This window comes from Doryrhamphus excisus, linkage group LG18 (genome assembly GCF_037039965.1).
Source record: "Doryrhamphus excisus strain RoL-2023G ecotype Guam linkage group LG18, RoL_Dexc_Guam_v1.1, whole genome shotgun sequence".
NCBI classification, from domain to species: domain Eukaryota; kingdom Metazoa; phylum Chordata; class Actinopteri; order Syngnathiformes; family Syngnathidae; genus Doryrhamphus; species Doryrhamphus excisus.
This window is the reverse complement of record NC_136374.1, coordinates 7,314,330-7,327,905: the sequence shown is the minus strand read 5'-3', so window position 1 is coordinate 7,327,905 and position 13,576 is coordinate 7,314,330. Positions and strand designations below refer to the sequence as shown.

General features: G+C 42.2%; 1 protein-coding gene across 1 annotated transcript; it reads left to right on the top strand.

The window, feature by feature from the left end:
* The first annotated feature begins 5,982 nt into the window (after window positions 1-5,982).
* Window positions 5,983-12,598, top strand: LOC131106191 (transcriptional repressor scratch 2-like). The gene is made up of 2 exons (XM_058055030.2): window positions 5,983-6,532; window positions 11,443-12,598. The coding sequence occupies exons 1-2, from the start codon at window positions 6,376-6,378 to the stop codon at window positions 12,216-12,218; spliced, it is 933 nt and encodes a 310-aa protein (XP_057911013.2). The 5' UTR covers window positions 5,983-6,375; the 3' UTR covers window positions 12,219-12,598.
* The last annotated feature ends 978 nt before the right edge of the window (window positions 12,599-13,576 follow it).

The window sequence follows — 13,576 nt, the reverse complement described above, 5'->3', positions numbered from 1 at the left end:
ATGTTGAACCTTGAACATGTGTACTTGTAGGTGTGTTCCTGTAACACCAGTTTAACTGATCTCAGAGTGGCATCCTGCTCGCCCAGTCCGACCAGCTCCATGCAGCCTGCTTTGTCTGAATAGAAAATGTGTAACCATGGTGATTATACTGTCAAGGAACACTCCTGATCAAAATTTTAAGACCAGTGGAAAAATTGCAAGAATTGACAGGGTTTTTTCCCCCCACTGTTGGATCTTAAAGAGGTTCTAAGCAGAGTTTTAAAATGCAAAAAAGAAGAAATGGAAATGAGACCAACAACCATTAAACTGAAATTTCCACATCCTCAACATTCCAACACACTTTAACCAAAAAGAAATGTAACATTTGCTTCAATATTCATAATATTCAACCACACAACAGTATGATTCATGAATTAACACACTGAAAGACTTGAAAAACACAATTTTATTGTGACTTTTTTTTTTTTTTAGGGCCATGGAGTTGGATTTGTTTGTATGTTTTCAGTCACGCCCTTCATTGCCCTATAGTAGAGCAGACATGAAACACTGAATGAATGATGCCATTTGTGTCAGTAATGCTCAATAGTCACTCCTGTTTGAGACACACCACCAAACCCCAGTGATTTTAAGGAGTGGTCCATGCAGGGATATCACAATTTCTATGTGGCATTCACACACAGCATGTTTTCATTGGTGGCTGTAAATTAGGATGTAGCATATACTGTATATTAATTACAGTCATTTTGGATGGACAGATACAAACCCTTGCCTGGGACTCGACCCCTCTGATATTAGTGTGCCTCCTTCACGCCGAAGCCATGGTGTCAGGAAGGGTGACATTGTCTCCACAAGCTGGCCTTGAGAGCACTTCAACTAAATGGCTCTTTACCAAATAGCCTCTCAGTGTTCCACACTCAGACTGAGAAGAAGCAGCAAATGGGAAATGGGAAGAGATAAAAGGACAGCAGGAATCATTCAGGCTAATGTGTCCACATTAACGAGGATGAGGAATCAAGGTTAAATTACTACATCTGCATGGAGGAGCAATGAAGCTGACGCTGTACATTTGTCTTGAAAGGGGAAAGTGTACGTGTGTGTGTGTGTGTGTGTGTGTGTGTGTGTGTCCTACAGCAGCCTGGAGGACAAGGTGTGTTTGTGCTGCAGGCGCCTCTCACCCTTTTTTTTGTCTGCAGGCCATCTGCTGGGATTTCATAACAGTGTGATGAGGTGGGGGTGTGGGACATTCCATCACCTGAAAGCATGGTCTGGACACAGCCAGGTTAGTCCTGCCAAGTTACAGGAAGCAGCAGACCCGCCATGATTTACATCTCCCCCGCCCCCAACCCCCCATGACCCAGCTTCCCACCAAGCCACTCTGCTTTATTGCTGGGTTTGTCATAGTGGACATCCTCAACATGAGGACATTAGAACAAACTCATTTGACATCATCTGGACAAGATCTAAGGGCCAAGAGCTACAAAGTACATTTTTAATAACATTTATTGTTACATTTTTTTACACAGCCTTAAAGATAGATTGCAATTCATGTTTTGAAATGAGTACACAATATATGATGTGTCTTAAGTTGGGATGTCTAATATAAATACACTGAATTTTTTTAAATTAAATTCTTAATGATAACAACAACAAAAACAATAACAACAATAATAAAAATAAAAATAATACAAAATAATTATCAAAAATAAAATAATAATAACAAATAATATTATGGTTAATAATAACACACTTTTTATTTATAAAAATGTATATTATAATATGAATATTATATAACCACAACTAAAAAATATAATAATAATATAATAAATACATAAATGAATTAAAATTTAAAAGTTGAATAATTTCAGAAATTAGGCTCCAGATCACCCATGATCCTAATAAGGACAATTAGGATGGAAATTGGGTGATTAAAAACTTTATTTAATGTTTTATTAATTTAAAAAGTATAATATTAATAAAAAGTCATTAATAAATTATTTAAAAAAGAAAATATAACATTCACTTAAACATTTTAAATATACTTTTTAGATAACTGTAGTAATAATATATATAATATATATAGATGCAAATTGTATAATCAATTCATAATGAACACAAGGTTGATAAAATGGGGAGTGCCTAAAGTGTGGACATATAGTAGAGTAATAGTATAATGTGTATACATTGTTACAAATAAAGATTTAATTCAATTAATCATTAAAAGTCAATTTACAAAATATTTTATTATATCATACGCACATACTTACGCATTACTGCCGAGTAAACACAAAAAAATGACCATTTCATAACACATGTGAATATTGACAGCACACAAGCATAAGTCTTATTCATTTGTCTTAGTTTCTCCTATTATGACAACGGCAGGGCGTCACGGTGGTCTAGTGGTTAGCGCGCAGACCTCACAGCTAGGAGACCAGGGTTCAATTCCACCCTCGGCCATCTCTGTGTGGAGTTTGCATCTTCTCCCCGTGCATGCATGGGTTTTCTCCGGGTGCTCCAGTTTCCTCCCACATTCCAAAAGGTTATGTGGGACTCCAAATTGGCCACTCCAAATTGTCCATAGATATGAATGTGAGTGTGAATGGTTGTTTGTCTATATGTGCCCTGTGATTGGCTGGCCACCAGTCCAGGGTGTAGGCTATAGGCTCCAGCATCTCCGTGACCCTCTTGAGGAAAAGCAGTAGAAAATGAATGAATGACAACGGCACTGGATAAGGATCCCGAAGATCCTCGGAGCTACGTTGTTGGGGGCTTCCCTGCTCCTGGTCAGGTCCTAGGGGAGGGACCAGACATCAGACCCAAATGAAGACACATAAAGAGGTTTTGCATGGTCTAACAATGAAAATATTGTACTTAAAAATAACAGTTCTTAGTTGGTGGCGATTCGTGGTCGGGTCTAAAACCAATTAATCACCATAAACGAGGGATTACTCTATTATTGGCCATTCTCCTGATGCCTGTGGCATCTTATATTGACAACCGCTTATGTTGTCCTCAGTCGGCCAGTTGAAGGCATGTGGACTTAAATGTGTTCTATGGTAAACATTGGCTTCAGCAGTTGTTCTGTCATTGCTGCTCATTTCCTTCTGTGTTCTGTTTCTCTGTCATCGCTCCTTTCTTCCATTTCAGGCCACATTTTGACGCTGGCAGCCTGCCGTTCCCTGGAGATGCGACGTTCCATGGAGGAGCAGAAGCTAGCGACGTTTTGTGATTGATGACCCCCCCCACCCCACACCCCCACCCACCCCCAGGATGAAAGAGAGAACGATGCACGAATTCCTTTTATCAAGATTGAGGTCTGACTAGATTAAAATGCAGTTGTACAATTCTTCCCCCCCGTCTTTTGAACATGCCCATTGGGGGACCATCAGCTGTCACTCATCTCATCTGACAGCTGGAAGTTTTATCCTCAAGGTGACATGCTGTGAACATTTGGAGGAGGAGTTAAACCATCCTCTTTGTAGAATAGACGCGTCACATGATCCTGGACTCCATTTGTATTTTTACTGCGACCCGTTTGCTTGTCCCATCTCTTCTCTTCTGCTGTTTTACTGCAATTTCCCAGACTTTGTCAAAATCTACTTCTAGTCTTATTTTAATTTTAATATCAGTGATGGGACAAGCATGAATGTTCCACAGCAGATTCAACTTCAGCCTCACATACCATATATGGGTGTTATAGCCTTAGGGTGTTGGGTTGACATTGAGTAAGATGGGTTACCATGTAGCCCTGTTGGGTTAGCATCAAGTGTGTTGGGTTAGCATGTGCTTTGTTGTGTTAGCATGTAGCATGTTGGGTTAGCATGGAGTGTAATGGGTTAGCATATAGGGTGCTGGGTTGCCATCAAGCAAGATGGATTACCATGTAGCCCTGTTGGGTTAGCATGTGCTGTGTTGTGTTAGCATGTAGCATGTTGGGTTAGCATGGAGTGTAATGGGTTAGCATATAGGGTGCTGGGTTGCCATCAAGCAAGATGGATTACCATGTAGCCCTGTTGGGTTAGCATGTGCTGTGTTGTGTTAGCATGTAGCATGTTGGGTTCACATGGTGTAATGGGTTAGCATATAGGGTGCTGGGTTACCATCAAGCAAGATGGATTACCATGTAGCCCTGTTGGGTTAGCATCAAGTGTGTTGTGTTGTGTTAGCATGTAGCATGTTGGGTTAGCATGGAGTGTGATGGGTTAGCTTATAGGGTGCTGGGTTACCATCAAGCAAGATGGATTACCATGTAGCCCTGTTAGGTTAGCATCTAGTGTGTTGTGTTAGCATGTGCTGTGTTGTGTTAGCATGTAGCATGTTGGGTTAGCATGGAGTGTGATGGGTTAGCATATAGGGTGCTGGGTTACCATCAAGCAAGATGGATTACCATGTAGCCCTGTTAGGTTAGCATCAAGTGTGTTGTGTTAGCATGTGCTGTGTTGTGTTAGCATGTAGCATGTTGGGTTTGCATGGAGTGTGATGGGTTAGCATATAGGGTGCTGGGTTACCATCAAGCAAGATAGATTACCATGTAGCCCTGTTAGGTTAGCATCAAGTGTGTTGTGTTAGCATGTGCTGTGTTGTGTTAGCATGTAGCATGTTGGGTTCGCATGGAGTGTGATGGGTTAGCATATAGGGTGCTGGGTTACCATCAAGCAAGATGGATTACCATGTAGCCCTGTTAGGTTAGGTTACCAACAAGTGTGTTGTGTTAGCATGTGCTGTGTTGTGTTAGCATGTAGCATGTTGGGTTAGCATGGAGTGTGATGAGTTAGCATATAGGGTGCTGGGTTGCCATCAAGCAAGATGGATTACCATGTAGCTCTGTTAGGTTAGCATCAAGTGTGTTGTGTTAGCATGTGCTGTGTTGTGTTAGCATGTAGCATGTTGGGTTAGCATGGAGTGTGATGGGTTAGCATATAGGGTGCTGGGTTACCATCAAGCAAGATGGATTACCATGTAGCCCTGTTAGGTTAGGTTAGCATCAAGTGTGTTGTGTTAGCATGTGCTGTGTTGTGTTAGCATGTAGTATGTTGGGTTAGCATGGAGTGTGATGAGTTAGCATATAGGGTGCTGGGTTGCCATCAAGCAAGATGGATTACCATGTAGCTCTGTTAGGTTTGCATCAAGTGTGTTGGCTTAGCATGTGCTGTGTTAGCATGTTGGATTAGCATGAAGCATGTTGGGTTGGCATAACATGAAACCTGTTGAGTTAGCATGTAGCATGTTGTGTTAGAATCTAGTGTGCTGGGTTAGCATCAAGTGTGTTGGATTAGCATGCAGCATCTTGGGTTACCATAAAGTGTATAGGGTTAGCATGAAGCGTGTTGGGTTGGCATAATATGAAACCTGTTGAGTTAGCATGTAGCATGTTGTGTTAGAATGTAGTGTGCTTGGTTAGCATCAAGCGTGTTGGGTTAGCATGCAGCATTTTGGGTTAACATAAAGTGTATAGGGTTAGCATGAAGCATGTTTGGTTAGCATGGGTCGGCATGAAACACATTAAGTTAGTATGTAGAACGTGTTGGGTCAGTATGGGTTGGGATGTAGGGTGTTGGGTTACCATCAAGCATGATAGGTTACCATGTAGCCCTGTTGGGTTAGCATTAAACATGTTGGGTTAGCCTTAAGTGTGTTGCGTTAGCATGTAGCATGTTGGCTCAGCATGAGGTGTGTTGTGTGTTGGGTCAGCATGCAGTGTGTTGGGTTAGCATCAAAGGTGCTGGGTTATCATGTAGCTTGTTGAGTTAGCATGTATCATTTAGATTAAAGCGTGTTGTGTTACCATGAAGCGTGATTGGTTAGGTAGCAGGAAGTGTGCTGGCTTAGCATGAATTATCTTGGCTACTTCATTGAGAGACAATGGCAGACAAGATGTTTTGTGTCGTGTCAACCACGTGCTCCTGCACCACTATTGTCTCCACTCCGAGGGGCGATGGGGGGAGGAGACGGTGGTGGTTCGGTATGTGTGTATCAGTGTGTGTGTATCTGTGTGTGTGTGTGTGATGAAGTAAGGCAGCACAGACGGCCGGTGGTAATTTGATGTGTGTCCCCTGGGATGTTTGATGGATTAATGCTAAGCAGCTCCCTTCATCCAAGCACCACCTGATCTTTGGGGTTGGTGCCCCATATATAAAAGGCTGCAGTAATGCTGAGCTAAGCTTGTTCAGCCCCCCGCCCCCCCCCCCCTGCTTTCGTGCCGCTGTGTCTTCCTCACCACTTTCCATCTTCATCTCCATCCCGTCTCATGCTTTCTCTGTCCTGTCTGCTTCCTCATCTCCTTTCCCATAAAATATTTTCTTTCTTTGCCCCCCCCCTGCAAGATTTTTCTGCTTTTCTATGAGGGTCTGAGTTAGTTTTTCCTCAGGGAACAAAATGCCACGCTCCTTTTTGGTGAAGCAGCCCAAGGTTCATGATTCCTTGCCTTGCAACTACTACCAGCAGAACCAGGATGCTTGGGAGGATTCCTACTCTGTCTCACATGCCATCACTGAGTCCACCAGCAACCTGGCTGTCCGTTTCAGCCATGATGGTGAGTTTGCTTCCACTTCTTTAAGACCACTTCATGTTCTTCATGAGAACATACTGCAGCTGTGGAAGTTCAGTGCATCCACGCATGTTCTTCTGCAAATAAGTCCTTCCGTTTCTTCTTTATTCTGCTTCAACTTAAAACCATTCCAACATCAAAACATAGAGTTTCAACATTCCCAAAATGCCCAATTTGCCCACAATTCCACATTTCTCAACCCTTTCAAAACATTCTTGCTAACAGTTAGATATTGCCCAAATTCCCATTCTTCCTGTCAATTCCACATTTTCCATACCACAAATTTGGATCATAAGAATCCTTCATTCCACATTTAACAGTTCAAACCATAAAAAAGGCTGCCTAGTTTCCAGCATTCCCAAAATTCCTGTTTTTCCTGGAATGATTTCTCCCAAAAATTTATTTTTCCACATTTTCCAACCCATTCAAACCATTCCGACATCCAGAATTCCTGTAATTCTACATTTTTATAACACAGATTACGATTTCTTATGAATTGGAAAATTATTACTTCCATTTTTCTCAACCAGTACAAATCATTCCAAACAGGCTACATAGTTTTCAGAGATTACCAAAATTCCTAGAGTCCCGGAATTCCCAATTTTTGTCCCCAAAATGAATTTTCTCACATTTCTCAAACCATTCCAGGATGAAAACATTCCAGGTTACACATTTTTTTTCACATCCACAAAATTCCCATTTTCCCTGTAATTCCACATGTTCTGATTGAGTCTTACTTTTCTTACCTTGATCAAACCATTCCATCATCAAAACAAGCTATTTATTTTCGGCATTCCTAAAATTCCTGGCTTTGGTGCAATTTCACATTTTCCGTAACACATATTCTGATTATTTAAATAATTTTTTATGACTTGCACTTTTCTCAACCAGTTCAAACCCCAGAATTCCACCTTTTTGTCCCCAAAATAAAATATTAGGAAAACAAATGAATAAAAATAATAAAACATTAAAACATTCCAGCATGAAAACCTTCTGGCAAACAACTGTACACATCCACAAAATTCCTACATTCCCTGTAATTCCACAACACAGATTCCACCTGGTTGTAAGAATTCTGACTTCCGCTTTTCTCAACCAGTTTAAAGCCATTCCAACAATTGTAGTAATTCCAAATTTTCTTTCCCCCAAAGTAATTTTTCCACATTTCAAATCAATCTTGCATCAAAACATTCCGGCTATCAATTTTACACATCCCCCCCAAATTCCCAATTTTTTTCTTGTCTAAAAATCCAACAACTGTAAAGAGTTTTTACTGCAACTAAAGTGCTGCAGAGAAACCCCTAAATCCTCCCTGGACTGCATTTGTCCCATCCGGCTCAGAACTTGTGTTTTCCAAACAGTATTGGGGTCACACAGGCTCAATCAGCTTAAGGTCAAAGTGGAGCACACAGCTTCGTTTGGCACATGAGAATGTCTATTTTTTGTATTGTATATGTTGAGCGTCAAATCCAAAGGAAAGCGTGTCGTCCTGAAACGGTGCCAATGCCCTTGAGCGCCCCCCCCCCACCTCCCCCACCCCCCATCTTGTCATGTGATGGTGCAGGATGTTGGATAGCCACAGGGAGTAGGATTGCCGCAACACAATCCTTATGTGATGGGAACAGATTTTGCTATTGACATCTTGTAATTCCATAAGTGCAACACAACCATTGCGTCTTAACACAACATTTTTGTGTGTTTGACTTTGGCTGAGGGGCATCCAAAGAAATGCATGCTTTGATTTAAAAGACCCCCCCCCCCCGACCCCCCCTTCCCCAATCTCCTCACTTGTGTTTTGTCTCCCTGATTCAGGCTGCCAGCTGTCTGCTTTGTTTTGCAGTCTGTGGTGCAGACAATAAAACCACACACTGCTGTCAAGATCAGACCCCCTTCTGTCTACCCCTGCCCCCCCCCACCCCCACCTGTCACTCAATCACCTCATTAGCATATTCGCAACTTCCTCAAACATGCCACAGATGGGGAATGAACTGATTTGAATCCTTCAGCCATTGAGGGGATTTCACAGTGATTCATTTTTAATCAGATTAACCACAGTTTACTCATTAATTAATTATGGCAGAAATATTTCTGGGTGTCGATGCAGCTGAAGCAGCCAGTCCGTGCAGGATGACCACTGCTACATCTGCGCTTATGCCATAGATCACGTTAACATGACGAAGTGGGACAGGAGGACACTAGCATAGCGCTAGCATAGCTATGTGATGCTACAGTGCTAATGTTCCACTAACATTTAACGGTGACATCATGCTGGGTTAGCCTAGTAGAAAAACAAACATCTGCTACATCTGTAGCTGACTGACAGATTGTTGCCAGAGCTCTGGGCTTTATTTTATGATATGTAGCAAAGCCTCTTTGTTTTTTTTTTTTTTGTTTTGTTTTTTTTACAAAGCTGTCCTCCAAATTGGCAAATAAAGGGTGTGGGTTTAATAAAATAAAAGTCAAGGTGGAAAAGCACATCATGACACTGTAACCTCACCCTCAAAGACCCAAAATCGATCTGGAGCCATATGACCGCACTCTCTTTTTTTTTTTGTCAGAGTCAGCACATTGTGTTTGACTTATAATCAGTTCACCTTTTTTTTTTTTTTAAGAGAACTTGTTGCAGTCACAGGATGTACTGATCGAAGACTCGTTAATAATTCAAACACCCTCATTCTGCCTCTAAGAAATAGCTTCCTGTATTGCATGGGCGCCCAAAGTGCAGCCCGGGGGCTACTTGCTGCCCCCAGCTCATTTTTTTTCTCAAAGTCAAAAGAGTATACACACACACACACACAAACACTCACACTGTTGCACACCATAATCCAACCTACCTCGATGTTCTCAGCCTGTTTTTTCCATCACTGATGAACAGCTGCAGTCATTAATATGTAGAAGCAGACACAGTTGTAATTCTGCATCTGATCCAACTTACATAGGATTTGTCAGATCAACACACGCAGATCGGACTTGACTGCACCCTTACCTTACCGTTAATCACCATGGAGATTAACAATGGTACTGTGGATATACTGCATACCATAATTCCACTTCATAACACACCTCATACGTAGAAGAGATTTAGCGACATGGTTGCTATACTTAGCATGTAGGGGAGAACGTCTTTCTTGCATCATGCATTTATTTGGTCGCTAAGGTTGTGTAGTGGTTAGCATTTTGAACTTTGAAGCTAACGCCCACGGTTTGAATCTCCTCTAGTAAGCCTCATTGGTATTCGTCAGGAACAGCATTCGGAAGTGCACAAGCCAAAATCAGTGTTCGGATCAAAAGATCCGCTGTAGCGACTCCAAAATCAGGAAAAAAGATGAAAGAAACAAACAAAAAGGTGAAGGCAGGCTACAATGAAGCCATGCAATGTGGGCCTGAAAGTTGCATAAACCCCTCTACATTGCAACCCAATCCCTAACCAGCGGCATGGCCAAGAAGGCAGAGCATGGACACACTCATTCTTCACCTGGCAACACCTCTCCTTCCTGGTGAAACATGCATGGGTGACCAAAGTGTGGCACAGGGGCCATCTGTGGAACATGGCTCATAAGAAGCAAAATAAAACGAAAGCCAGCAAAAGTGGAAAAATAGACGAAATGCAACCAGAAATATGTACATTTTATTAATAAAGACAAAGATTTGTCTAGAAATATTAATTGTTTTTTTAATTATTATAAAAATCAAGGAGAGCTGGACAGCCCTGAGCTGGCATTGTTCAGCTACAGTACAAGCTGTAACTATCAATGCTGACATTCCTATTGAAAAGCCAGCATTTCTAGAAATGCTGCAAAAGTTTAACAGACAGTACAAATTGCCTGTAGGAAAATGCATATCACAAATGTGAATTCCACAACTTATTAAGGTTATATTGCATTACTGTGATATATTTATAGGTTATCACATGGTTTGTCTGGTATCAGGCCAGGTATCATGCCCCCAAGTGTCAGTATCAGCCCGAGACCGAAGGTCACGCGGGGGGGGGGGGCTGATACCAGACAAACCATGTGATGATCTTATTATCACATACTATTTAATCATGAGCTTATTATCACGTACTATTTAATCAAAAGACCATTTTGTTTCCAGAAAATGTTCAGTTTATTACATGTATTATATCTAAACAGTGTAAACACAATAATTGCAAAAATATTTCAACAATAATATTTTATCAACAGTCTTATCTTATCAATGTCTGACAATTAAAGTTCCATTAATCAAGTTTGGGTTTTTTGGTGACTGGAGAAGCACTAGGCACTAAGCACTCGTGCGCTGTTCTCTGATTGGTTGTTTCACGGGCACGATAGCAGAGTGGACAGCTACGGGGGCTGATACTGGACATGGTTAAACTCTATATTTTATCAGTATCGCTGCCCTGGGCCTTGACACAGTATCATTTCGGCCTTTTCCCGTATCATTCATGGGCGCTTTCTAGGGTACAGGGCCAATTAATACTGTAGTATGTGATAATATATATTAGTACTCATTATATATTTGGTGTCAAAAAATGTTAACAACATTGTTTAGTGTCAATTAATGGGGCAATATACAGTTCAAAACATACCTGCATTATGTTGTGCCTTAAAGTTTGTTTGTATAGTCATATTTTTTCATGAATTCTTCTTCAAATGAATGTTAAAATCTCATCTTGTCTAATTCCTGTGGACCTAATGTCATGTATCATGCTTAATAAATTTCAATTCAGTTATGATACTTGCAGCCCTAAGTGGAAAAACACCTCTGTTGTTGTTTTGGTTTCATATTGATGATAGATTTTATGCAAATGTTGGTTTTGATCTGATCCCTAGAAAATACAGGGTTGATATCGATACTGATACTGATGCTTCTTGATATCGATACTAATACTGATGCTTGTTATTTTTCCTCAGGATACATCCGTGCCATCCCATCAGTGTTGCAGAACTCAAAGAAGTCCAAACAGGCCCCGGGGTCGTTGTACTTACAAGAATGTGTTGGCGGCAGCAGCGGGGATGAGTTCTCCGACCATGACATGGACAATCCAGACAGTCCGGTCTCCAGCACCGGCACCGTGGAGTCCGACTGCAGCGGTGCTGAGTTGGAGGCCAGCGCCATCGATGCCTTCCTCATCTCTGACGGACGCTCCCACCGGAGATGTCACCGCAAAGAAACAAGCGGCGAGAACGTGAGGTCAACCGGCCGCATTCCCAAGTCCAAAACCGACGGCCGCCACGTGTGCAGCGAGTGCGGCAAATCCTACGCCACGTCGTCCAACCTTAGCCGACACAAGCAAACTCATCGCAGCCTGGACAGCCAGCAGGCCAGGAAGTGTCCAACCTGCCACAAGCTGTACGTCTCCATGCCTGCCCTCGCCATGCACATGCTAACCCACGACCTGAAGCACGAGTGTACGGTCTGCGGGAAGGCCTTCAGCCGACCCTGGCTCTTGCAGGGCCACATGAGGTCACACACAGGGGAGAAGCCCTTTGCCTGCGCCCACTGCGGAAAAGCCTTCGCCGACCGCTCCAACTTACGCGCCCACATGCAGACGCACTCGCTATCGAAGCACTACTCGTGCCAGCGCTGCCGCAAAAGCTTTGCACTCAAGTCCTACCTGAACAAGCACTGTGAGTCCGCCTGCTTGAGAGGACACCAAGCAGAGGACACCTGCAGCTCAGAGGACTGACAAAGTAAAGATTAGCACGCTAACCACAGCTAACTAGCGCTAACCACCGCACACCATCACTAACGATCGCTAACCACTGCTAACCAGGCTTCTCAGGCGAATCAGTGCATGAATTTTCAACATTTCAACCACATTTGTTTGTTCATTATCATGGTTCCTTGACTAGCTATGTATAAACTTTTCTCATGGAACGCTAACTTATTTGTGTATCAATGTATTTATTTTTTTATTTATTGCTATTTATTATTGGAAACATTTTTTTGGACTGCTTTTTTTAAAGCCAGGATTTGGATTTGTTGAGAAGAAAAGCCTAAATATATCCTGCCATGCTTATATTCCTTCTCGCTGGTCAGATATAAGAAGACAATAAAATCTATAAAAGTGACAGAGACATATCTTGTTTGTATGCAAGTATTTTTTTATGTACTTTACTATTTACTTGTTAACTCATTCCAGAAGGTTTGACTCTAACCGAAATTCTAAATGTAAATCCGGTTAATCTGTTCCAGAAAGCCAAAACTGATGACACAAAACACGTTTATATAGTTTTATAATTATAGTTTTACAGACTATGTCTAAAAACAGGAAGGTGGTGGTGGTGGGTGATCTCGTTGCCACATCGTATCTTTGGGAACAGTCACGTCTTCAATCACAGATCAACCGCAACTGGACTGTTCAGATTGTCTGAGGTGTTGGTAAATGTTTATCCTCTAATGATAAAGGCATGCCCAGATACACAACTTCACTCTTATGTGGTGTCAAAAGATTTGTCACACCATTTGCTGAGATACACTGAGTTGGGACTCTGTCAGTCAATGACACGTGTTGGTAACCCAATGGCCTGAAGCCAGGTCTTGAACGGCGTTGTTGAGTGGTACCGGTGGGAACTGCTGCAGAAAGACATGACACACTGTGGCAGAGCTGACATACTCGATCAAAGGTAGGTTAGTGAACCAAGAAGTGGACTGTGGGGACATGTGGGGACAACGGATAAGTCGGATAAGCCTCTAAGTTTCGATTTGGTAGTTCAGTCTGGACATTTCTTCATGGATGCTAGCCTGAGGACAAGCAGTCAATTGTCCACCAAGGAGTACAGTACTGTGTTGCTATTTGAGCGAGGAAGTCCTGTGACAAAGTCCCAGGCCACATGAGACCAGGGAAAGGACTGGATGAGAAGTGCAGGCAAGAGTCATGCAGGGAAGGCATCATCTACTCACAGTGAGGGCCATCAGAACCGCTATGACAAGATGAAGATGGTACGAGAAAGTATAGAATGGCAGGAGAACAGAGGATCTATCCATCCATTTTGCATGTTGCTTGTCCTCCTGCTAGGGTCTGGGCAAGGCTGGGCCGCATCA